General features: G+C 41.9%; 1 protein-coding gene across 19 annotated transcripts in view; it reads right to left on the bottom strand.

Moving 5' to 3' along the window:
• Positions 1–25,429, bottom strand: part of neb (nebulin) — a 56,017-nt gene that overhangs the window by 21,890 nt on the left and 8,698 nt on the right. For all 19 annotated transcript variants that reach the window (XM_047047153.1, XM_047047150.1, XM_047047156.1 and 16 more), the window contains exons 13-89: positions 24,953–25,054; positions 24,719–24,826; positions 24,513–24,617; positions 24,238–24,336; positions 23,337–23,441; positions 23,068–23,175; positions 22,819–22,932; positions 22,431–22,628; positions 22,151–22,258; positions 21,917–22,015; positions 21,675–21,779; positions 21,472–21,579; positions 21,009–21,320; positions 20,470–20,676; positions 20,173–20,277; positions 19,975–20,082; positions 19,574–19,885; positions 19,267–19,473; positions 18,914–19,018; positions 18,592–18,699; positions 18,161–18,472; positions 17,794–18,000; positions 17,503–17,607; positions 17,133–17,240; positions 16,681–16,992; positions 16,314–16,520; positions 16,107–16,211; positions 15,908–16,015; positions 15,482–15,793; positions 15,013–15,219; positions 14,769–14,873; positions 14,516–14,623; positions 14,055–14,366; positions 13,714–13,917; positions 13,437–13,541; positions 13,132–13,239; positions 12,741–13,052; positions 12,400–12,603; positions 12,123–12,227; positions 11,820–11,927; positions 11,429–11,740; positions 11,088–11,291; positions 10,811–10,915; positions 10,506–10,613; positions 10,115–10,426; positions 9,780–9,983; positions 9,377–9,481; positions 9,036–9,143; positions 8,497–8,808; positions 8,189–8,392; positions 7,999–8,103; positions 7,781–7,888; positions 7,322–7,633; positions 6,982–7,185; positions 6,658–6,762; positions 6,406–6,513; positions 5,881–6,192; positions 5,557–5,760; positions 5,305–5,409; positions 5,064–5,171; positions 4,663–4,974; positions 4,390–4,494; positions 4,098–4,196; positions 3,795–3,896; positions 3,517–3,624; positions 3,029–3,340; positions 2,795–2,899; positions 2,573–2,677; positions 2,321–2,425; positions 2,117–2,224; positions 1,879–1,989; positions 1,565–1,762; positions 1,283–1,387; positions 930–1,034; positions 726–830; positions 395–616; positions 67–264 (exon numbers count right to left, since the gene is read on the bottom strand). In XM_047047153.1, the coding sequence (XP_046903109.1) occupies positions 67–264; positions 395–616; positions 726–830; positions 930–1,034; positions 1,283–1,387; positions 1,565–1,762; positions 1,879–1,989; positions 2,117–2,224; positions 2,321–2,425; positions 2,573–2,677; positions 2,795–2,899; positions 3,029–3,340; positions 3,517–3,624; positions 3,795–3,896; positions 4,098–4,196; positions 4,390–4,494; positions 4,663–4,974; positions 5,064–5,171; positions 5,305–5,409; positions 5,557–5,760; positions 5,881–6,192; positions 6,406–6,513; positions 6,658–6,762; positions 6,982–7,185; positions 7,322–7,633; positions 7,781–7,888; positions 7,999–8,103; positions 8,189–8,392; positions 8,497–8,808; positions 9,036–9,143; positions 9,377–9,481; positions 9,780–9,983; positions 10,115–10,426; positions 10,506–10,613; positions 10,811–10,915; positions 11,088–11,291; positions 11,429–11,740; positions 11,820–11,927; positions 12,123–12,227; positions 12,400–12,603; positions 12,741–13,052; positions 13,132–13,239; positions 13,437–13,541; positions 13,714–13,917; positions 14,055–14,366; positions 14,516–14,623; positions 14,769–14,873; positions 15,013–15,219; positions 15,482–15,793; positions 15,908–16,015; positions 16,107–16,211; positions 16,314–16,520; positions 16,681–16,992; positions 17,133–17,240; positions 17,503–17,607; positions 17,794–18,000; positions 18,161–18,472; positions 18,592–18,699; positions 18,914–19,018; positions 19,267–19,473; positions 19,574–19,885; positions 19,975–20,082; positions 20,173–20,277; positions 20,470–20,676; positions 21,009–21,320; positions 21,472–21,579; positions 21,675–21,779; positions 21,917–22,015; positions 22,151–22,258; positions 22,431–22,628; positions 22,819–22,932; positions 23,068–23,175; positions 23,337–23,441; positions 24,238–24,336; positions 24,513–24,617; positions 24,719–24,826; positions 24,953–25,054 (12,627 nt within the window). The remainder of the gene's footprint in view (positions 1–66; positions 265–394; positions 617–725; positions 831–929; positions 1,035–1,282; positions 1,388–1,564; positions 1,763–1,878; positions 1,990–2,116; positions 2,225–2,320; positions 2,426–2,572; positions 2,678–2,794; positions 2,900–3,028; positions 3,341–3,516; positions 3,625–3,794; positions 3,897–4,097; positions 4,197–4,389; positions 4,495–4,662; positions 4,975–5,063; positions 5,172–5,304; positions 5,410–5,556; positions 5,761–5,880; positions 6,193–6,405; positions 6,514–6,657; positions 6,763–6,981; positions 7,186–7,321; positions 7,634–7,780; positions 7,889–7,998; positions 8,104–8,188; positions 8,393–8,496; positions 8,809–9,035; positions 9,144–9,376; positions 9,482–9,779; positions 9,984–10,114; positions 10,427–10,505; positions 10,614–10,810; positions 10,916–11,087; positions 11,292–11,428; positions 11,741–11,819; positions 11,928–12,122; positions 12,228–12,399; positions 12,604–12,740; positions 13,053–13,131; positions 13,240–13,436; positions 13,542–13,713; positions 13,918–14,054; positions 14,367–14,515; positions 14,624–14,768; positions 14,874–15,012; positions 15,220–15,481; positions 15,794–15,907; positions 16,016–16,106; positions 16,212–16,313; positions 16,521–16,680; positions 16,993–17,132; positions 17,241–17,502; positions 17,608–17,793; positions 18,001–18,160; positions 18,473–18,591; positions 18,700–18,913; positions 19,019–19,266; positions 19,474–19,573; positions 19,886–19,974; positions 20,083–20,172; positions 20,278–20,469; positions 20,677–21,008; positions 21,321–21,471; positions 21,580–21,674; positions 21,780–21,916; positions 22,016–22,150; positions 22,259–22,430; positions 22,629–22,818; positions 22,933–23,067; positions 23,176–23,336; positions 23,442–24,237; positions 24,337–24,512; positions 24,618–24,718; positions 24,827–24,952; positions 25,055–25,429) is intronic.

The raw sequence follows: 25,429 nt of genomic DNA, 5'->3' as shown, positions 1-25,429 counted from the left end.
GACAGGGAAGGCTAGGGATTTGGACCGTCCTGTAAGGTGAAGACCAGCTACGGGAGAGACACTCACATCGCTGAGCTGCTCGTTGACCTTCCGTGCCTGAACGAACACCTGCATGTCAGGCAAGCAAATCCACTGGTGCAGGTGCTTCCTGTAGTTGACCTCGCTGATCATCGACTGCGTGTTGCGGGCGGACATAATCTCCAGCATGTCGGGTACAACGTGATTCTTGGCCTTGGTCTTCTCATAATCTTGCTTGTACAAGCGCTGTGTGAGGGGAAACAATAGATGTGAAAAAACACTTTCATCTGATGGAGGACATTTATTGAAAATGCTTGTCAAAGACGTCTGAGAAAATCGGACGAGTCATCGCAGAAAAGGATGATGATGAACTCACGTCAAGGCAGAGCTTCCCTGCTTTGAGGCAACGAGCAGTGGAGGGGTCGTCGTCCATGGACTTGGGCAGGCTGTAGAGAGACTTGAACTTCTCATAGTCCTCCTTGTACTTCACACCACTGAGGATGACTTTCTGCTGTTTGGCGTGGCTCAGAGCGTGGGAGTCGGATGGGATTTGGTATGCCTTTGCCTTGATCTTATCCCAAGCATCTGTGTAGGATTTCTGGACACAAAATATACATACATAACTTAGAGCAGGAAGGTTTTGACATACGTGAAATATTGAAGAGAAAGTGATCAATTGGTGTTTTGGGAACACATCTCAAACATACTTTGCTGTAGATTTCCTTGAGGGCGTGGCACCTAGCATAGTCATGGGTGTCCAGAATGGTTGTATACAAGTGCTTCTCTTTATGGTAGGCTTCCCTGTAGTTCAGCTGGGGAATACACAACAGAAGTGAGTGAATCTCATTAATGAATACATTGTTGAATAGTAAAACTTAAAGGCTATGAAAATGAAGGACATGTTTGTGTACCTCACTAGCCCAGGTTGAACCCAGGATAGCAGTCACATAGACCGGAGTATCTGTCACGATGGAGTAGTTGTTGAACTCTTTTTTGCCCTCCTCTTTGTACTTGAGCTGGAAGACAAAAGTTGACAAAGATCTAAGTAAGCAATTCCTAAAAATATGTCAACACAATAGCCTACAGTGGTACATTACTTTGATCAAATAAAATGAACCATTACTCCAGCCGTATGCTCCAGAGTGATGTTAATAGTGGAACAAGAAATAATACATTTTGACCTGAAAATGAGGTCAATTAGGTCCTACAAACTGTAGTGAAAGTAAGATATTGGTGTATCTGTCTTCCTTTTCCTGTTACTCACCTCACTCTGGAGCTCATAAGATTTCTTGGCACGAACAATCTCTGGCGTGTCCCAAACATAGCAGCCAATCCCCTTCATCCAGTTCAGGTCATCTCTGTAAAATACCTGTGAGGCGACACAAAACAGGGTACAGTCTGATCAGACAGGAAATATTATAGGCGTGCAGCGTCAGGTGGGTGACATGCATCGCACGTGTTTCAGAGGAGCTTATTGTTGCATATCTGCATGTGTGGGTGGGTGGGTGCATGTGTCTGCATGTGCGCGCCAGTGCCAGCTGCCTACATCACTGAGGATTTCGTTGTTCCTGCGGGCTCTGATGTTGTCCTCCTGTTCAGGGTGGCATGTCCATTGGTGCAGATAGGTCCGGTACAGCACAGTACTCAGCATATCTTGGCTCTTCTTTGCCACCACGTTGGCGATGACGTCAGCTGGGAGGTGGTTCTTTGTCTTGGTCTCGTTGTAGGCCTTTTGATAGTCTCTCTATGATGAAGCGGAGTGGGGGAAGATTACGGACGATAGTCTATCAACTTGCATGAGGAAGTATCAAAGTATGCTCTTGTTCTCGCCCGAATACACGTCATTGACGAAGCTCTCACCAGTCCCTTGCCCTTCTCTTGAGCACCACAGCGCATCACTTCAGGGAAGTCCACGAGGGTACCAGCAAGGTAGTGTCCCTTGGCCTTCTCATGGGCATTCTTGTATTTGGCCTGGAGACATTTGATCAAATATAACAGACATAAACACACAAGACAAAACAGGAATTCAAAAACTCTGGGTAGAATACATATGCTGGTCAGTGAGGGATTACTAAGTATGAAATAAAAATGAACTCACATCACTGATGATCTCTCTGCCCTTCTTGGCTCCAATCAGGGGCATGTACTGATGGTTCAGCTGGTAACCAGTAGCTTTACCCTCATCCCAGGCTAGTTTGTAGTATTTCTGCAATCACATCAAAATACTCAGGTAAAAAAAAAAACTGATCACACACCAATACTGTACTAGATACTAGATGTTTAGATGCTGTTCAGGTCTTACCTCACTGATGTTCTTGGAGACTTCCCTGCTGTGGGCCAGCTGGGGGGTATCCTCAGAACCAATGTAGTGGCCCTTCTCAATGTTGAAGGTCTCTTTGTACTTCAGCTAATGGCACCACATCAAATCAAGTTTACAGTTTAGCATCCATAGTGATAAAAAAAAAGTGTATGTGTATGGCATACATGCCATTTGTAGTGCATTTTCAATGTTTAGGAAGTACATATTGAAGACTACAAAATACTTATTGCTTACATCACTGAGGTTGAGAGCATTATTTTTTGCCAAGATGATTTCTGGACGATCCACAATATGTGTGTACTTGGCAAAGTTATCTTTGGCATCCTTCTTGTAGAATCTCTGCAAATTGAGTGAAAAAACGATGAGTTACATACGGTTGAAACTTGAAAGACAACTACGACTTTAGAAAAATAACAAATCATCAAGTGTAGCCGAGTTAGAATTCCAGGAACTTACCTCATTGATAATCTTCTGGGCATTCCTGACTTTGACGTGGTCGACAGAGTCAGCTGCCATCCAGCCACAGCCTCTAAGCCATTCCATATCCGCCTTGTAGACAAACTGGAAACCAAGAGACATGAAAACATGAACTTTAGGCGCTGAAGGATGATTTCATCATTTCAAAAAAGTTGATGTATTACAGCAAATTTGACATGGCGATGTGAAAGGATGTCTGTAACGTTGACTTACATCACTCTGAAGGTCGTAGGCTTTGCGTGCTTGCTGGACATCACTAGAGTCTGGTAAACACGTCCAGTTGTGCAGGTGAGTTCTGTAGTTGAAGTCGTTGACTTGGACCTGGCATTTCTTGGCCAACTCAATGGTCAGCATGTCCACTGGGAGGTGGAACTTGGTCTTGGACTTGTTGAAGTCCTTCTTATACAGGGCATCACTAGCAATCTTGGCTGAGTTCAGAGCCAGCATGAGCAGAGGGTCATCCTGGACACTGAGGGCACCAATGTGATGGCCAACTTGCTTGCGGTAACCTGCCTTGTACTTGTGCTAAAAAGAAAAAAAAGAGAGTCAGTGCCAGAAACGATTCAACGGTTTATCAATCCATACATTATTATCTATATACATATAACATATTTTATTAGTAGATGAGTATGAGCATCTAACATCCTGTTGAAGACTGTCTTTTTAACATTGTCTTCTTCACTTTGCTGTCTTATACTCACGTCACTCTGCACTCTGTTATTATGGATACACTGCTTGATGGGAACTGCATCTCCAGGCATGAAATATCCAGTGGACTTGACCTTGTCCCAGTCCTTGGTGTACAATTTCTGCAACAAACACGGTCAATGGTATTCTATAAGTCACGGTATCAGGAAATCTATTAATCAACAGTTTTAAAGAAAGCAAGAATACCCTATTCGTTCATAACTATAATCATACATGTAGTATCAAGCAAACATGAACTGGTTGAAGTGTCGAAGACAACTGAAACTCTTACCGGATGCATGTTCTTGGCCACCTCTCTGGCTGTGACCAGGATTGGGGTGTCCTTCAAGGAGTACTTGGTCTTGTCCTTGTGCCAGATCTCCCGGTACTTAGCCTGCACAATGTCAAGAGATTAAAAAAGCACTGGTCAGCTTCACACTACATATTTGCAAAGGGAATGAAGAACGGCATCAAGATTATTGCTCAAGATGAACTGATTTTCCTACAGCAAGTGACATTGAAGGTAATAGATTTGAAGACACAAAAGCAACCTTTATAACAGTGTTTGTTGTCAAATAATTGATGTCCTCATCACCTCGTTAAGGACTTCAGCAGCATTCTTGGCACGGACAAAGTCCATTCTATCGATAGGAGCAGTGAACTTCTGGTCATCCACCTTGACACGGTAGCCTCTCTGAAAGACATCATCAACAACAATATAAAACCTCTTAAATATTGAGGTGCATTCAAGTTATGCGTTAAGCGTAACTGTAGTTGGATAATATTTGGCAAATCATATATTTGGAATTCCGTGACGGATTATCAAATTATATTTGAAATTCCTATACCCATATCTGAGAGAAAGGAGTGAGAGAGAAGTGACTTACATCAGCCAAGATCTTCTGGGCATTCTTAACCTTTAAAACATCCAAACACATATGTGGAACCCAGCCACATCCACGAAGCCACTCCATATCAGCCTTGTACACAGCCTGGGGAGGGGGGCAACAACATATACATTAGCATTGCATTACAATTCATTTCATGCAATAATTTCCCCAGCTACAGCATATTCAGAGTTTCCCTTGTCCACATAACACAAGTATATGAATTACAAATGAGAAACATTGACAGTAAATAACTCCAAAAGGCAAACTTACATCGCTCTGAAGGTCGTAAGCTTTCCTGGCCTGGACTACGTCGGTGGAGTCTGGTAGACAGGTCCAGTTGTGCAGGTGAGTTCTGTAGTTGAAGTCGTTGACTTGGACCTGGCATTTCTTGGCCAACTCAATGGTCAGCATGTCCACTGGGAGGTGGAACTTGGTCTTGGATTTGTTGAAGTCCTTCTTATACAGGGCATCACTAGCAATCCTTGCTGAGTTTAGAGCCAGCATGATTAGAGGATCATCACGAACACTGAGGGCACCAATGTGATGTCCAACTTGCTTGCGGTAACCTGACTTGTATTTGTACTGAGCGAATAAAAGAAAGAGTTGAAGAGTTACAGAATATATTTTTTGAACAGTCTTTGATAAAGTCAACCTTGGCTCATTTTTCTTACGTCACTGATGATGTCTCTGGATTTTCTGGCCTTCAGGACAGCGATGGCGTCCTCCTTAATGTGGTAGCCCTTGGCCTTCTGGTTATCCCAGTCTTTTGTGTACAGTTTCTGTGAAAGAAAAGACCCTCAATTAGATACAACACAAACAATTGTGTACAATAGGTTGGCGCATACAATTACCTGTCTAAAAGTTACATGTAAACGTATTCACAATCTGTGGAACATTTCAGGTAAAACTTACATTGCTGATACTGATAGCATTGGCCTTGGACAGCACATTTGAAGGTATGTCAACTGGGAGATGAATGGAAGTTTTGTCTTTCTCCCAAACCTCATGGTATTTCCTCTATAAAGGGAAAAAAGAACCACAATTAACAAGCAAGTAATTAAATTAATCTCATAAAATAACGTTGACTTTCTGCATTAACCAGACATGTGATTATTAAAAGAGTACAAGCTTGGCTACTTAGTCAAGTACAAGTGACAAACTCACATCACTAATGGTGTCAGCATTCTGCTTGGAGAGGACAATGGCGGGGAGGTCAGCCACGCTGGTGAACTTGACAGAGCTGGGTGGCTGGCGATACAGCCGGTCATTGAGGATGGTCTGGGCATGCTTAGCCTTGACGACATCCACAGAGCCCTGAGGCATCCAGCCGCACCCTCTCAGCCACTCGAGATCGGCCTTGTACACTGCCTAAAGGAAGCCAAACAAGAACAGGTTCAACTCAAGTTAGCCGTAAAGGTTATTTTGCTAGGCAAGTTTGGAGGTAACTTTAGAGAGCTTTGAATCAGACCATGTGTTTTGTTAACTTACATCACTGCGGATATCATACACCTTCCTGGCTTGGACAACATCACTGGAGTCTGGCAGACAGGTCCAGTTGTGCAGGCGAGTTCTGTAGTTTGCGTCGTTGACTTGGATCTGGTTCTTTTTAGCCAGCTCGAAAGCCAACATGTCAGCAGGAAGGTTAAACTTGGTCTTGGTCTTGTGGAAGTCTGCTTTGTAGACATTATCACTGAAGATCTTGGCTGCATTTGCTGCCAGCACGAGGAGAGGGTCATCCTGAACACTTAAGGCTCCAATATGGTGTCCACATTGCTTACGGAAGCCGGCCTTGTACTTATACTGAAGGTTTTCAAAAACAGATATTAAAAGGTTGTTAAAATACTTTCAGTTCTTATATAAACAATTGTGAGTGAATTATATCTCTAGCTCTCAAGTCATTTTTTTTTAATGTTAAGATATCATGTTTAGGCAGTTTACTGACTTAAAGCCAACTATTGTGGCTGTTGAGAGCTGGCCATGCTTTTTTCAGAGGAGTGAAATATGCTGACTTACATCACTGATGATATCCCTGCCAGACTTGGCAGCTTTGATGGAGATGGCATCCTTTGGCAAGTAGTAGCCTTTTTTGATGGTATCTTCAAATCCTTGACGATAATATTTCTAAAATAATAACATAAGAACAGTGTAATACAATGCATATACAATGAATAGCCAAGATAACACACAGTGTACAATTTGGAACATGGTCCAGTGAAACTGACACAACTCTTACATTACTAAAATTGTGATGAATTCATGTCTTACCAGACTTGTGTTAAGTTTGTTCTGCTGGCCCAAAAGGATCTCTGGTGTGTCAGGCATAATGTGGATGTTGACTTTGTCCTTTTCCCAGGCTTCTACATATGCTTTCTATGAACGGATAAGGGAAAGAAATTGTCTGTAAATAAGACAAAGCTTCAGTCCAGTCAATCACAGAACTGTATGGCAACACTGTAATGAGAAAGGTAACTGATATTAATGAAATGCAAACCATTTACCCAACTTATCGCCTTGGTCATCAAACCTTTATCAACCATAACCCTTCATATTTTCGAAAACAGATTAACAGGATAGAGCGCTGTACGGTACCTTGTTCATTATTTGTGCATTGGCTTGAGCTAAGGCATATGGTATGCCATCGGTTTTGGCAGTGAACTTGAAGTTGCTGGGGGGCTGGCGATACTTCCTTTCGCTTAGGATTGCTGATGCCTTCTTGACCTTCTCCACATCCACTGAGCCAATAGGAACCCAGCCTGTGCCCCTCAACCACTCAAGATCAGCCTTGTACACGGCCTAATCAAAATGTAGCAAAAACAGAGGGGGAAAAAGGATTATTAGACAGTATGCTTTAAACAACTAATTTGTGTTTTAAAAGTTAAAGTGTATACGCAATTTAAAATCAGATTAATGGAACTCTCTTTGAACTTACATCACTACGGATGTCATACACCTTCCTGGCTTGGACAACATCACTAGAGTCTGGTAGACAGGTCCAGTTGTGCAGGCGAGTTCTGTAGTTGAAGTCGTTAACTTGGACCTGGCATTTCTTGGCCAACTCAATGGACAGCATGTCCACTGGGAGGTGGAACTTGGTCTTGGACTTGTTGAAGTCCTTCTTGTACAGGGCATCACTAGCAATCTTGGCGGAGTTCAGAGCCAGCATGAGCAGAGGGTCACCCTGGACGTTGAGGGCACCAATGTGATGGCCAACTTGCTTGCGGTAAGCTGCCTTGTACTTGTACTGATAAAGAAAAGAATAAATCACAGTTGGGTGAGAGTCCATAATTCAACACACAGATATCAGTCACCATGTACGCATAAAATAATTTGATTAGCCTGTAACAAGAATGATCCCATGTTTATGAGTACTCGTGGCTGGAGTACTTACATCACTGATGATCTCTCTACCATGCTTGGCAGCTTTGACTGCGATGCAATCTGATTTGATGTCAATAGGCTTGCGGAAGGAGTCCTCCATTCCTTGCCTGTACAGTTTCTGCAAAGGAAAAGGAGGAGACATCCACAATAGTCGCAGTTGAATATATAAAAAGACAGCGTAGATGTACATTTCCAAGACAGTTTAAAGAGAGGAAGAAAAGGGCTTACCCTGCTCATGTTGATTGCATTGGCCTTTGACAGCACAATTTCAGGTATATCCGGGGTCATATGAATTTTGATCTTGTCTTTCTCCCAAGCAGCCAAGTATTGTTGCTACAAAATACAGACAAAATCAAATCATTGTAACACACTTTTTCAAATAGAATATTTGCCAGGCAGAACATTATACACCACATACCTTGTTAATGATATCAGCATTGGCCTTGGCCAAAGCCATGGGCATAGACAGCATGTCAGTGGTGAATTTAAGTGCATCTGGTTTCTGCTTGTAAAGGCGATCACTCAAAATCTCGCCAGCTTTCTTCGCCTTCAACACGTCCAGAGACCCGATAGGGACCCATCCCAAACCCCTTGTGAACTCCATGTCTGCCTTGTAGACAGCCTAGGTAGAAGAAAAGAATAGACTGAAGCAACTCTTATGGGACAGTAACAACACGGAAACCTGAAACAGCAGACTCTAATGACTTTGAATGTCATTATTCTTACATCACTGTGCAGATCATAGACCTTCCGGGCGTGAACAACATCACTGGAATCTGGCAGACAGGTCCAGTTGTGCAGGCGAGTTCTGTAGTGGGCATCGTTAACTTGTATCTGGTTCTTCTTGGCCAGCTCAAAGGCCATCATGTCCACTGGAAGGTTGAACTTAGTCTTGGACTTGTTGAAGTCCTTCTTATAGAGGGCATCACTAGCAATCCTGGCTGAGTTCAGAGCCAGCATGAGCAGAGGGTCATCCTGGACGCAGAGGGCGCCAATGTGATGGCCAACTTGCTTGCGGTAACCTGTCTTGTACTTGTACTGAAAAACAGATATTAAAAGGTTGTTAAAATACTTTCAGTTATTATATAAACAATTGAGGGTGAATTATATCTCTAGCTCTGAAGTAATATACAAGTAAACAATGTTAAAATCGACATGGATTTACTATATTTAAAGTTATTCGCTCAACCTAAAATTCTCTGCTTTTCACAAACCCAGACGATAATTATAGTGTGCATAAAAAAGAAACAATATGAGACACTTACATCACTGATGATTTCTCTACCAAGTTTGGCAGCCTTGACAGAGATGGCGTCACCAGGAAGGTAATATCCCTTCTTGATGGCGTCTTCAAAACCTTGTCTATACTGCTTCTGTAAAAATTAAAGAATAGAAAATATAGTGAGATTACATGTATTTTCAGGACATTAAAAGTTGCTTCAAGTCAGTAAAACATGTCAATGCAAAGTGAATGTCATATGATTTCCTATCCACACAGCCTGCTGAATCAGTGCGGAGAACCCAGCAGGTAGTAGTAGAGTTGAATCTCAAACCAGACTTTTGTATTTAAATAATGAAAATGTGATGATGTGAGCAGTGTACTCACATTGCTCATGGTGATAGAGTTCTGCTTGCCCAGCACAATCTCAGGAGTGTCAGGATTGATGTGCAGCTTCACCTTATCTGCCTCCCATGCCTCTGTGTACATTTTCTGCAAAACAAAACCAAAGAAAATATATATATACACACACACACACACACACACACACACACACACACACACACACACACACACACACACACACACACACACACACACACACACACACACACACACACACAGGTATACTGTCCCTCTATGAGGTGTTATGTATTGTTGTGCATATGTCTCAATAGGTTGTTTAATACTCCAAAATATGAATTTAATAAAACACACATTCTGATTTGATCTCTGTATGGCCTCAAAGAATTTGTGCTGCGAAGTTGGTGGGTAGAGAGGTGCACATTACCTTGTTCATGGTTAGGCAATTATTCTTTGCCAGGACAATGTTCATGGCATCAATAGGACTTGTAAAAGGCACAGTGCTGGGGTGCTGGCGATACTTCGTTTCACTCAGGATTTCTCCAGCCTTCTTGGCTTTCTCCACATCAATTGAACCAATAGGGACCCAGCCAAGTCCTTTGAGCCACTTAAGATCTGCTTTGTACATGGCCTATAGGTAAGGGGGATCTTCATTATACTCAAATTATTGTATTTTACTGTGAACAATTTTAACTTTCAACAATAAATATTAATGGTGAGCTCTGGGAGACATTTTTTATATAGATAAAGCTGTGAACTTACGTCACTCTGTATGTCGTACACCTGTCTGGCATGTACAACATCACTGGAATCTGGAAGACAGGTCCAGTTGTGCAGGCGGGTGATGTAGTTGGCATGGTTGACCTGGATCTGGTTCTTCTTGGCCAGCTCAAAGGCCATCATGTCCACTGGAAGGTTGAACTTAGTCTTGGACTTGTTGAAGTCCTTCTTATAGAGGGCATCACTAGCAATCCTGGCTGAGTTCAGAGCCAGCACGAGCAGAGGGTCATCCTGGACGCTGAGGGCACCAATGTGATGGCCAACTTGCTTGCGGTAACCTGTCTTGTACTTGACCTGGATAAAATGAGTAAATAAGGTTAACATTTTCATACAATAAAAAATATTTACTCTAAATATAATAGCGGACACTTACATCACTGATGATGTCTCTACCAAGTTTAGCAGCCTTGACAGAGATGGCATCTACAGGAAGGTTATATCCCTTCTTGATGGTGTCTTCAAAACCTTGTCTATACTTTTTCTGTACAAATAAAAGAATATAGTAACAATTATTGGCCTACTCAGGACATCAGGAGTTCGTTTCAATCAATTAAACAAGATAGCGCAAACAACATGGTATGAAGGACTTCCATCCACACAAGCATTAAAAGTCCATTAAACTTGAAGATGTATCATAGTCGACTTTGTCTGTGTGGTCAGCTTTTCATAGTTACTTACCAAACTGAAGTTAATATTGTTCTGTTTGGCCAGTACCACATCCATAATGTCAGGCATGATGTGGATACTTGTCTTATCTTTCTCCCAGGCCGCTGTATATGCTTGCTGTAGCAACAAAAAACAATCACGTCATTACACTGTTCACAAAATGAACCCTATGAATAATGTTAGGAAGGAATAATGTTGGTATCCTTTCAGCATGATTGTATATAAATGGATAATCTAGCCAGTATCTAATTTGAAATAAATGGGGGTTACTTGAGAAGTATAACAATACCTTGTTGGCATTCTGAGCATTGGCCTTAGCCAATACCAGGGGCATGTCCTCAGTTGTGCTTTTGAAAGCGAACTTGCTTGGGTGCTGACGATACAGCTGCTCACTTAAGACCTGCCCAGCTTTCTTCGCCTTCTCAACATCAAGTGATCCAATGGGCACCCATCCCATTCCCCTCAGCCATTTCAGGTCAGCCTTGTACACAGCCTAAAGTGGACCAAAGAAAACAAAATGTATTCATATTTACCTAATCAAATACTGCATAAAGTGGGGATGAATATGACTTCATAGGTAACTATATAAAGAGTTGTAATTTAACAGAGATGATGGAAATCTATACTCACATCACTCTGCATGTCGTACATCTGTCTGGCATGTACAACATCACTGGAATCTGGAAGACAGGTCCAGTTGTGCAGGCGGGTGATGTAGTTGGCATGGTTGACCTGGATCTGGTTCTTCTTGGCCAGCTCAAAGGCCATCATGTCCACTGGAAGGTTGAACTTAGTCTTGGACTTGTTGAAGTCCTTCTTATAGAGGGCATCACTAGCAATCCTGGCTGAGTTCAGAGCCAGCACGAGCAGAGGGTCATCCTGGACGCACAGGGCACCAATGTGATGGCCAACTTGCTTGCGGTAACCTGTCTTGTACTTGACCTGAATAAAATGAGTAAATAAGGTTAACATTTTCATACAATAAAATATATTTACTTAAAATATAATAGCGGACACTTACATCACTGATGATGTCTCTACCAAGTTTAGCAGCCTTGACAGAGATGGCATCTACAGGAAGGTAATATCCCTTCTTGATGGTGTCTTCAAAACCTTGTCTATACTTTTTCTGTACAAATAAAAGAATATAGTAACAATTATTGGCCTACTCAGGACATTAGGAGTTTGTTTCAATCAATTAAACAAGATAGCACAAACAACATGGTATGAAGGACTTCCATCCACACAAGCATTAAAAGTCCATTAAACCTGAAGATGTATCATTGTTGACTGTCTGTGTGGTCAGCTTTTCATAGTTACTTACCAAACTGAAGTTAATATTGTTCTGTTTGGCCAGTACCACATCCATAATGTCAGGCATGATGTGGATACTTGTCTTATCTTTCTCCCAGGCCGCTGTATATGCTTTCTGTACCAATAAAAAACAATCACGTCATTAGACTGTTCACACAATGAACCCTATGAATAATGTTAGGAAGGAATAATGTTAGTATCCTTTCAGCATGATTTTATATAAATGGATAATCTAGCCAGTATCTAATTTGAAATAAATGGGGGTTACTTGAGAAGTATAACAATACCTTGTTGGCATTCTGAGCATTGGCCTTAGCCAACACCAAGGGCATGTCCTCAGCTGTGCTTTTGAAAGCGAACTTGCTTGGGTGCTGACGATACAGCTGCTCACTCAAGACCTGCCCAGCTTTCTTCGCCTTCTCAACATCAAGTGATCCAATGGGCACCCATCCCATTCCCCTCAGCCATTTCAGATCAGCCTTGTACACAGCCTAAAGTGGACCAAAGAAAACAAAATGTATTCATATTTACCTAATCAAATACTGCATAAAGTGGGGATGAATATGCCTTCATAGGTAACTATATATAGAGTAGTAATTTAACAGAGATGATGGAAATCTATACTCACATCACTCTGCATGTCGTACATCTGTCTGGCATGTACAACATCACTGGAATCTGGAAGACAGGTCCAGTTGTGCAGGCGGGTGATGTAGTTGGCATGGTTGACCTGGATCTGGTTCTTCTTGGCCAGCTCAAAGGCCATCATGTCCACTGGAAGGTTGAACTTAGTCTTGGACTTGTTGAAGTCCTTCTTATAGAGGGCATCACTAGCAATCCTGGCTGAGTTCAGAGCCAGCACGAGCAGAGGGTCATCCTGGACGCACAGGGCACCAATGTGATGGCCAACTTGCTTGCGGTAACCTGTCTTGTACTTGACCTGAATGAAATGAGTAAATAAGGTTAACATTTTCATACAATAAAATATATTTACTTAAAATATAATAGCGGACACTTACATCACTGATGATGTCTCTACCAAGTTTAGCAGCCTTGACAGAGATGGCATCTACAGGAAGGTAATATCCCTTCTTGATGGTGTCTTCAAAACCTTGTCTATACTTTTTCTGTACAAATAAAAGAATATAGTAACAATTATTGGCCTACTCAGGACATTAGGAGTTTGTTTCAATCAATTAAACAAGACAGCACAAACAACATGGTATGAAGGACTCCCATCCACACAAGCATTAAAAGTCCATTAAACTTGAAGATGTATCATAGTCGACTTTGTCTGTGTGGTCAGCTTTTCATAGTTACTTACCAAACTGAAGTTAATATTGTTCTGTTTGGCCAGTACCACATCCATAATGTCAGGCATGATGTGGATACTTGTCTTATCTTTCTCCCAGGCCGCTGTATATGCTTTCTGTACCAATAAAAAACAATCACGTCATTACACTGTTCACATAATGATCCCTATGAATAATGTTAAGAAGCAATAATGTTAGCATCCTATCAACATGATTTTATATAAATGGATAATCTAGCCAGTATCTAATTTGAAATAAATCGGGGTTACTTGAGAAGTATAACAATACCTTGTTGGCATTCTGAGCATTGGCCTTAGCCAATACCAGGGGCATGTCCTCAGTTGAGCTTTTGAAAGCGAACTTGCTTGGGTGCTGACGATACAGCTGCTCACTCAGGACCTGCCCAGCTTTCTTCGCCTTCTCAACATCAAGTGATCCAATGGGCACCCATCCCATTCCCCTCAGCCATTTCAGGTCAGCCTTGTACACAGCCTAAAGTGGACCAAAGAAAACAAAATGTATTCATATTTACCTAATCATATACTGCATGAAGTAAGGGTGAAGATGCCTTCATAGGTAACTATATGAAGAGTTGTAATTTAACAGAGATGATGGAAATCTATACTCACATCACTCTGCATGTCGTACATCTGTCTGGCATGTACAACATCACTGGAATCTGGAAGACAGGTCCAGTTGTGCAGGCGGGTGATGTAGTTGGCATGGTTGACCTGGATCTGGTTCTTCTTGGCCAGCTCAAAGGCCATCATGTCCACTGGAAGGTTGAACTTGGTCTTGGACTTGTTGAAGTCCTTCTTATACAGGGCATCACTAGCAATCCTGGCTGAGTTCAGAGCCAGCATGAGCAGAGGGTCATCCTGGACGCTGAGGGCACCAATATGATGGCCAACTTGCTTGCGGTAACCTGCCTTGTACTTGTGCTGAAAGATACCAGTAAGCAGTGTTGAATATACTGTACATGGATTTACAATTTTAAGTCATTTACAAAAAAACAACCAGCCAAGGACTTAACCTGAATACATTTAACCATCATATTCAAATGTGTGTTTGTAATTAAGCATAAGCTTACATCGCTGGCAATGACAGTGGTGGCTTTAGCTGCTTGAATAGCAATAGCGTCGGAGCGCACGTGATGACCCTTCTTCTTGCTCAGCTCATTGTCAAGCTTATACAGTTTCTGAGGAGACAAAAAAAACATTGAGAATTTGATGCACTAGGAACAATTTCCAAAAAAAAGCAATACATTTTAGAACGCTTGACGCATGGATGCTAAATATATATTTTTTTTATGCATAACTTAACAACATCCAATTATTATTTACCTCGCTGTAGTTGGATTTGTTCTGTCTTGCCAAAACCACCTCCATGGAATCAGGCATGATGTGGATCTTGGTCTTGTCCTTCTCCCAGGCAGTCATGTATGCTTGCTATTAGGAGGGTTTACAACAAAGCTTGTTTGTTTTTTCATCAGGAACAAGACAATGGTGTGCTTTGATGAAGTTGTGTTGATTAGTGGTGTTGGCAATAAATGAAAATGAGCTACGTTATCAGACAGACACCACGTACCTTATTCATGATCTGGTTGTTGGCTGTAGCTAGAGTCAGGTCCATGGAGAACATGTCTTTCGTAAACTTGAATTTGCTGGGATGCTGGCGGTACAGTTTCTCACTGCGGATCTTGCCTGCTGCCTTCACCGTTTCAACTTCTACAGCACCAATTGGGATCCATCCCATTCCCTTTACGAAGCTGTCATAGTCACTTTTGTACTGATTCTGTAAGAAAGGGGCATATTATAGGTGTTAAATATATTTGTACTCAGTTGTATTTTTCTTGAGCAAACCATTAATGGATGATTACTTAATACACTGTGTTTGAGAATAGCAGATAATAACATCCGTATTATAGTAGATAAGCATACTGGACAAGTGTAAAATGTTACCAATATTGGCATTTCACTCTTCTGAATGGACAGCTTACATTTTATACTTGAAACAGTGAAAGGAGGTTCACAAGTTGACATAAACGTATACTCACATTGCTGATAATTTCTTGCATGTTACGAGCCTGCACGATGTTCAAGGCATCAGGTAAAACAGTGTAGTGATGTTGAATCTTCCTGTAGCCTGCATAAGTTTGTGCAGCAGAAGCCTGCTTGGCATGGGTGAGGCTCATCATATCTACTGGAGAGTGGTACTTCAGCTTGGACTTGTGGTAATCCTTCTTGTAGTTCTTCTCACTCTGCATCTTAGCAACCTCCATGTAGTGCACCAGCAAGGGGTCGTCCTTAACATTACGGCAGCCAACATGGTGGCCTCTTGCCTTCTCATACTCCTTCTTGTACTTGTACTGTAAAAAGAATCCAAAAATAACGATAATGAACGGTCAATTTAAATAAATATAGAAGAAAGTTGGGGAATATTAGAAAGGAAGATGGAGCAAAGAGAAGGCGAAGGTGCTCACATCACTGGCAATGCGGGTGGAAAGCTTGGCTGCCTGGATGGAGATAGCATCTGGTCGGAGGTCATAGCCCTTCTTCGTCAGTGCTTGCAGACCAGCTTTGTATTGTTTCTTGAATGCAAAAGAAATGTATTGCATTTTGTATTATTGTCGTTTTGCTGAAAAATCTCATATATACGGTTTATTTATGCCTGGGCTTTACCTCACTCATTGTGATAGCATTGGCCTTAGCGAGGACAATTTCAGGAGAATCAGGCATGACGTGGATGTGGAGTTTATCTTTTTCCCAGGCTGCATTGTATGCTTGCTGTAATGACATGGATACAAAGACAAAAGTTACCGAGACCACTGTAAGACCAAAGATACATTTTTCAGATACAAATGCATTCTTGGCAACAGAACTCTTTACCTTGTTCATAATCTGGTTGTTGGCTTTGGCCAGGGTCAGATCCATGGAGTCCATCAGCTTGTGGAACTTGAAGGTGGAGGGATGTGTACGGTACTTGTGTTCACTCTGAATATTCCCTCCAATCTTGGCTGTCTCCACTCCCACTGAGCCAATGGGGATCCATCCAGTGCCTCTCACAAAGTTGTTCCAATCACTTTTGTACTCATACTAAGAGAATACATTGGAAACAATGTCAATACAGCAGTTAGGACAAGTCAGCAGTAGGTGGCATGTTGTTTCAGCAGTATGCTACCACAAAAACATTTCAGATGACATTATAACAAAGCTTTCATTGACATGGAATAGGTTGGCTCATTTAATAACTCACATCACTGGCGATGGAGTTCATGCCTCGAGCCAGAACCAGGTTCATGGCATCGGGCAGGAGAGAGTAATGATGTTGAATCTTCCTGTAGCCAGCGAAGGTTTGTGCAGCAGAGGCCTGCTTGGCATGGGTGAGGCTCATCATATCTACTGGAGAGTGGTACTTCAGCTTGGACTTGTGGTAATCCTTTGTGTAGTTTCTCTCACTCTGCATCTTAGCAACCGCCATGTAGTGCACCAGCAAGGGGTCGTCCTTAACATTACGGAAGCCAACATGGTGGCCCCTGGCCTTCTCGTGTGCCAGCTTGTACTTGAACTGCAAAAGTGAAGTAGTAATTAACCCCATATAACAATCAACACATATGGTCAAAATGTACAAAAAGATTATGGTTGTTGATTACAGGATCCTTAACACTAATAATATAGAAAAAGAAAAAAAAATTATATCTCACTTACGTCACTAGCAATTCTAGTACCAAGTTTGGCTGCCAAGATAGAGATGGCATCTGGTTTGAGGTCATAGCCCTTCTTGGCCATCTCCACCACACCAGCTTTGTACAGTTTCTGAAATTCAACAAGATCATCACTTATAAACTTGTTTTATCCTTCACTGTACAACCTATCATTTTCAAATAAGACTTGCCACTGAAATAAATCAATTGTCAAGAAATTGGTTTAATAGTATCCTAGCAGACAGATCTAAATATTTCTACAAGGTTTTCAGTTGACATTTGGGCAATTGTTCCTTGATGTTCCGAATAGTGCATGCTAGTAAGCATGAAAAAGCATTGAAAATGTGTTGCATGAACCAATAGGATGGCAATACCTGACTCATGTTGATAGCATTAGCCTTAGCCAGCACAATCTCAGGAGCATCGGGCATGACATGAATAGTCATTTTGTCCTTGTTCCATTTATCTGTATATGCTTTCTGCAAGACAAAAACACAAATGCAATAAACATTACAATTAGGGGTTGGTCAGCTGCTCCATCTAAAATACATCTCAATTATGTTTATTTTAGCATTATGATGGATTATATAGCATCATAATACAACAGTCTTTACCTTTTTTTTTATCAAAAGCTGAGAAATTATTTCAATGTGAACAAAACACACCTTGTTCATAATCTGGTTGTTGGCTGTGGCCAGGGTCAGATCCATGGAGTCCATCAGCTTGTGGAACTTGAAGGTGGAGGGATGTGTACGGTACTTGTGTTCACTCTGAATATTCCCTCCAATCTTGGCTGTCTCCACTCCCACTGAGCCAATGGGGATCCATCCAGTGCCTCTCACAAAGTTGTTCCAATCACTTTTGTACTCATACTAAGAGAATACATTGGAAACAATGTCAATACAGCAGTAAGGACAAGTCAGCAGTAGGTGGCATGTTGTTTCAGTAGTATGCTACCACAAAAACATTTCAGATGACATTATAACAAAGCTTTCATTGACATGGAATAGGTTGGCTCATTTAATAACTCACATCACTGGCGATGGAGTTCATGCCTCGAGCCAGAACCAGGTTCATGGCATCGGGCAGGAGAGAGTAATGATGTTGAATCTTCCTGTAGCCAGCGAAGGTTTGTGCAGCAGAGGCCTGCTTGGCATGGGTGAGGCTCATCATATCTACTGGAGAGTGGTACTTCAGCTTGGACTTGTGGTAATCCTTTGTGTAGTTTCTCTCACTCTGCATTTTAGCAACCGCCATGTAGTGCACCAGCAAGGGGTCGTCCTTAACATTACGGAAGCCAACATGGTGGCCCTTGGCCTTCTGAAAGTCTTTCTTGTACTGGAACTGAATCGAGTCAAAACATGGTATATTTAAATAATTCATTTCTATTCAATTTAGTGTAAATGTATTTTACTACATTGTTTTACCTTGTGATCACTACTCGTTGTTTAATATGTACTTACGTCACTGGCAATATGCCTGCCATGTTTTGCAGCGATAACGGAGATGGCATCCACCCTCATGTCGTATCCCTTGGAAATATCCTGCACCCACTGGTGCTTGTAGTGAGACTATAAAAAAAAACATCCAATATTTATAGCATACTGTGTTCAATTTCGGCTCAGAAATTTGAAACAAAATATTCACATTGCGTCACAGAAATGGCCCTAGAAGTCCATCTGCCTGTGTGAACGCTTCCATTTACAACTCGTTGATCGCGAACAAGCGAGTCAATAAGTGAGCGACACGGAGCTTTCATGACATCAACAGGTTCTGGATTCTGACCTCGCTCATGGTCTGAGCATTGAACTTGGCCTGAATGAACTCAGGGCTGTCTGCTGGCAGGTTGTACGTGTGCTTGAATTTCTCGCCAGAAGCTCTATATGCAGGCTGGGGGGGAAAGATAGAAACAGCATCAAGTCCATTTCCCCAAATATTAGGAGAATTTACATCATAAAAAATTGAACTTCCAGTATTCTTTCATAAATATGAGACAATTATGGCTATCAAGAAATGGAAGTGTCTATGTGTCATATAAAACTGCTACAAATGTAAAGCTATAAACCTTTTGATTCTTATTCAAATAACATTTTAGGTGTCATCCTATAATCATTACATTCTTAAAACAAAGTTCTCACATCGTTGAGTTGCTTGGTGTTACTGATGGCCAGGGCCATGTTCATGGAGTCGGTCAGACTTTTGAATTTGAAGGTGCTGGGGTGCTGGCGGTAGCCATGTTCATCCAGAGCAGCCTTAGCCGTTTTAGCCAGTTCGACCCCAATGGAACCAATGGGGACCCAGCCTGAACCCCTGTACACATTCATGTAGTCTGACTTGTAGGCATTCTGAGGCAAAGAAAGCAGAGCAAAAGCACAGGGCATCAGTATCTGACATGTCAGAGACTCAGTGTTCTTCCCACACACGAAATGAGGATACAAAACTTACATCACTCTGAATCTCCATCATGGTACGAGCCAGACCAAGGTTCATGGCGTCAGGAAGCAGTGTGTAGTTATGTTGAATCTTCCTGTAGCCAGTGAAGGTTTGTGCAGCAGAGGCCTGCTTGGCATGGGTGAGGCTCATCATATCTACTGGAGAGTGGTACTTCAGCTTGGACTTGTGGTAATCCTTTGTGTAGTTTCTCTCACTCTGCATCTTAGCAACCGCCATGTAGTGCACCAGCAAGGGGTCGTCCTGAACATTACGGCAGCCAACATGGTGGCCCCTGGCCTTCTCGTGTGCCAGCTTGTACTTGTACTGTTTAGGATACAAAGTGATACATGATAATGTGAATCATATCAAATGTGACAAAATCCTTGTAGTATCCCCACAGATAAACAACCTACATCACTAGCAATGTTCGTTGAGGCTCTGGCAGCGAGGACGGAAATGGCATCCTCTTTCACATGGTGCCCCTTAAGCAGGTCTTGACGGTGAGCATGGGTGTAATAATTCTGAAAAATAAACATTACAAGTTATGACATGTAAAGTCATCCATCAGGGAATACACATACACTAGCTGGTTGACAGTAGCTGATGCCCACCTGGCTAATGTTGACAGCATTGTATTTGGCTTGCATCAGCTGTGGTGCATCTGCAGGGAGATGGTAGGTGTGCATAAACTTCTCTCCGCTTGCTTTGTAGTCCTTCTGGAAACAAATACAAAAAACATAATACTTAGCAAAACAAAATCAATTTAGCAGTCAGATATGTCATACGTTTTTTTAATATTGACAGCACATTTTATTTTGTGTTTTCCTGATGAACAAAATGGTGTCAAGACAACTGATCTCTAAGCTCCTCAGCCACCTTACATAGGACTGTTGTTCTGTAGTACTCACAGCACTCATGATCTTGGCGTTTGTCTTGGCAAGCTCCATGTTCATGGAGTCTGAGAGGCTGGTAAACTTGAAGGAGTCAGGATGCTGCCGGTACTTATGCTCATCCAGGGCAGAGCCAGCGGCCTTGGCCCTCTCCACCTCCAAGGAGCCGATGGGAATCCAGCCCGTTCCTTTCACGTAACTCTGGTAATCCGACTTGTAGTTGCACTTCACAGTTTGTGGAGAGTAAAGTCATTTGTGAGAAATTAATGTAATGCCACAGGAAACTAAAGATCCACCAAATCATTTTAACCTAGGGGCATATGGGACATGTTCCTTCCTGCTAGGGAATTAGGTTAGGAAGAATTAGGAGGAACAGTGAAAAAGCTGCACAACTGAACCTCTTCTATGTAGTTGTCAGATTCATATTTATGAAAACATTAAAATAACAAATCACAACTGTAATTTTCTTTCTAACATAGAGACAAATAAGGGGGAAATTAAACAGCGAGGTATTGCAGGAACCCTCAACACCAAGCGGCTTCGCAAAGAGGACTTACGTCACTGGCGTTGACATTCATGGTGCGAGCCAGCGCCAGGTTCATGGCGTCAGGCATCAGGGAGTAGCGATGGTGGATCGTCTTGTAGCCAGCGTAGGTTTGCACAGCAGAGGCGTGCTTGGCATGGGCGAGACTCATCATATCTACTGGAGAGTGGTACTTTAGCTTGATCTTGTGGTAATCCTTTGTGTAGTTTCTCTCACTCTGCATCTTAGCAACCGCCATGTAGTGCACCAGCAAGGGGTCGTCCTTAACATTACGGCAGCCAACATGGTGGCCTCTGTTCTTCTCATAGGCTTTCTTGTACTGAACCTAAATGGCACCACATTTTTATATATAAAAAGAAGAAAAAACATTGATCCTTGTTACATCTGCAAATGTAAATTGTATATACACAGTACTGCACAGGGTTCAGTTGAATAACATGTACATGGAAATCCCAAATCTGTCATAATGTACTTACGTCACTGACTGCATGTCTTGCTTTCTTAGCAGCAATGATGGAAATGGCGTCATTCTTCAGGTCATACCCCTTTGCAATAGTTTCCTCCCACGCCACCTTGTAGCAGCTCTAAAATGACCCAGGAAAGTGACATATTAGAAATGTCACTGAGACGCCCGACTGTTAGAGTCGACAAAGAAAAGCCCAGTCTCAACCTCCCGCACCTTGCTGATGTTGTAGGCATTGCACTTGGCCTGGATGAACTCTGGGAGATCATGGGGCAGAGAGTACTTCTGGTGGGTCTGCTCCAAACCTTTCTTGTAGTGCAACTGCAAAAGAAAGGTAACAGCATTAGAATCAAATAAGTATACTTAGCCACAAATACTAAAGTATACGGTGAGAAATACGATACGGTATCTTAACCATGTCGTACAGGGGATACAATTCAGTTGATTGCTATACTCACATCACTCCTCATCATCTGGTTGACTTTGGCCTGCATCATCACTGGATGGTCGTCAATTGACGTAAAGGGGATGGTGTCAGGGTGTTGCCTGTACTTTTTCTGTAGACATGGACATAAAAAGGAAAATATTGTATTTGTCATTTACTCTGTGAGATCTGCTGACGGGGAGGAAATGACCTGCTTGCATCAGGAAACATGACGAGACAAAAGGGGCGAGGAATCATGCCGTCGTACCTCATTGAGGATTTCACCGGCTTTCTTGGCCTTTTCTACATCTATGGAGCCATAGGGTACCCACGGAGTTCCCTTGGTGAAGTTGTTGTAGTCTGAATGGTATTCATTCTGGAAGACAGAAAGTTAAAGAAAGAAGTGGGTGCATGTCATTTATAACCCTGTTTATACATACAGCAAATTGTCTCTAAATGCAATCAGAATAACTGAACTTGGTGCAAACATCAAAGCAATAGGACAATATGTTGTGATAGCCTGTGATTGGTAGAAAGCTATGCCTTACGTCACTCTGCTGGATGTTGACTTTCTTGGCCAGGTCCAGAGCTAAGCTGTCATAAGGCAGCATGTAGTGGCTTTGGATGCGCCTATAGCCGGTCATGCTAGCTATAGCCTGGGATTTCTTAGCCAGGGTGAGGGACATCATGTCCAGGGTGGTGTGGAACTTGGTCTTGATCTTCTCATAGTTCTTCTTATACTCCCTCTAACAGGATGGCATTTAAAAAGCTTGTCAGGACACCAAACACATTGTATTATTCGTTCAAATAAGCCATTTTATTTGCTTATTTTTTTAAGAATTGGACTGTGCAAATATCACAATGAGACTATGACAGAATTCCACACTGATTTGTAAGCGACCAGAAATAACTATAAATATCAGTTCTTAGTCTTACATCACTCTGAATTTTGGCCACGTGGACAGAGTGCAGGATCTTGGGGTCGTCGTTGATGCTGAGGGCTCCCACCATATGACCCTTGTTCTTCTCATATTCCTTCTTGTACTTCACCTGAGAAAAGCAATGAGAGTTTGAAAAGCTCCGGTCGACGGACACATAATAACCAAGAGCATCTCCCTCGTCTGAGATGTTTCTGTGCGTGGACATTTAGAGAGTTGAGATTCCAAATGTGGCACAAGAACTTACATCGCTGGCAATGTTTGTATGTGCACGGGCAGCCAGGATTGAGATGGTGTCTCCTTTGACCTCAAACTGCTTGGCTTTATTCTTCTCCCAGTCATACTTGTAACAATTCTGTGTGGAGATAGAAAACAGTGAATACAAAAAACACAGGAAGGTGCTATATCCAGTGATATACTCAACCCTATCTTAATCCAAATCTACAATTACTACATGTCATCAAAGAGCGTCTCCAACACAAATATCTACGAAAAACACAAAAAACATGTACTCACGTCACTAAGGTTATAAGCGTTGACTCTGGACTGGATGAAGAAGGGGTAGTCCACAGGTAGGGAACACTTGAACTTATCCTTTTCATACTTTGCATGGTAGTTCAGCTGGAAAGCAAGAAAGGGTTAGGAAGAAATTGATAAACATGTTGTTCCTCCTTATTTGGCTTCTTGTCTGTCCCCCCACATTGCAGTCTTCCTCTCTCACCTTGTGGTCTTATTTCAGTCAACGTCCCTTATTTCAGTCAATGTCCCTCTAAGCTATACCATACTTTATTGTGATAACAAGCAACTAGAAGATTGACTAAGTATACTACTCAGTGAGTGCCTTTAACCTTCCGGTACGTATTTATCCGACAAGACAAAATCCCGGACGTTTTTGGAATCCCTGCTGGACGCATTTTTTTGGTCTCGAAAAGAGGACATGTCCGGGTAAAAGAGGACGTCTGGTCACCCTAGTATTTAGTCATCTAAACGCCCATCTAAAGGTGCAGTATTTACTACCACTAGAGGCCAGTATTGTCTGACTGAACAGACTCCCCATGTCAGAGTTGTCTCTCATAACTGTCCTCCCCCAGTCACCTCAGAGTAGGTTTATTTTGGGCAGACTGAACGCATGTTGCTATTTATACTGCAGAGAGATGGCTCTGGTTTCCATGGTGTCCACAGGAAGACAGCTGGGCTATGTGGATGAATGAGCACATTTTCAGGGGACTATCGTGTCTCCATATAGAAGCCTTTGTCATGGAAACAACTGACTATTTTTGTTTTTGTTATTCTTCTCTATGGTACATTACATACAACACCTACATACGACCTAATAACTGAACTTGGTTGAATACCCTTTCATGATACACATTACAACAAATTTGGTAGGTAAACAGATAATTGATCAGATTCATACATCACTTAGCTGTATGGCATTGATGGCAGCTTGGAGTTGAACTGGCGAATCCGTCACTTGCGTGAATTTCACTTGGTCCGGATGTTGCCGGTATACTTTCTGTAAAACAGACAACATAAACCCTCCAAGAGTTCAAGGACATCACTCAGATAGAGCATCCCATTTCCATGACTACATGAGGACTGTTGACTTACAGGAGGCTTCAGAGATTTGGAGAGAGTGACTCATGCATATTGTGAAACTGACTGTTGTCTGAGGTTCAGAAACAGACTTACATCTTTACACTGTTGAAGCTTCTTAGTGACTTCGTATTCAGGCGTCATTGTTTGGGGGTAGAAACATCTAGTCTTCATGTCTTCGTAATCTGCTTTGTAATTTGTCTGAAGGATAAAACATAAAAAAACTGTGTATTCAACTGAGAACCAAACTGTGAAATATTGGTTTGTTAACTGTAGTGGAACAGACATTCAAACTGTCTTACTTCGCTCTTTATCTCCTCCATTTTCTGACAGTGTAGCATATAAATGTCCTCATAGCTGCCAATATAGTGGCCTTTCACTTCATTTTCGTACTTCTCTCTATAATTTGCCTGTGCGGGGAAAGAAACAAGATAATGAGAATAACAATAGGCAATAATGTTATAACATGGTACTAACTTTATGTAGTTCAATATTTATAAATATTTGCCTGACAGAAGTGAAGGGTGTATACTCACATCACTGAACTTCTGAATCACTGAGTCCATTTTGAATTTGGGCGTATCACAGTAGTTTATGCTAGATCCCCTTGATTTCTCATAGCTGGCCTTATACACTTTCTGCAGAAGTAGACAGACAGGAAGTTAATTAGCGACAAAGATTTTAAAACGATAATCCCAAAAAAGTGAAATAATTGTGTTAAATAGGCAATAGCTTGTAAATCCGACACTATAAATACAAATTGTTTTTTGGCTTGCCGTCTGATAGCTAATAATTGTAATTAAGAGTGACTTATAGTTGTCACCTGAGGCCATTTTACACCTTCAGTGGGTTACACCACAAAATACCAGTGGGATACTTATCCCACTAAGGCTAAGTGGTCCAAATTCGATTAATTAACACCTCTAATAGGATAACCACCTAGAAGATGAGCTATCACTCAGTCATAATCTTACTCTCAGGCAATGTAACAATATGTGTCAGAGCCACGTGGC

This window comes from Hypomesus transpacificus, chromosome 23 (genome assembly GCF_021917145.1).
Source record: "Hypomesus transpacificus isolate Combined female chromosome 23, fHypTra1, whole genome shotgun sequence".
Lineage (NCBI taxonomy): Eukaryota > Metazoa > Chordata > Actinopteri > Osmeriformes > Osmeridae > Hypomesus > Hypomesus transpacificus.
This window is presented reverse-complemented; position numbering and strand designations above follow the sequence as displayed.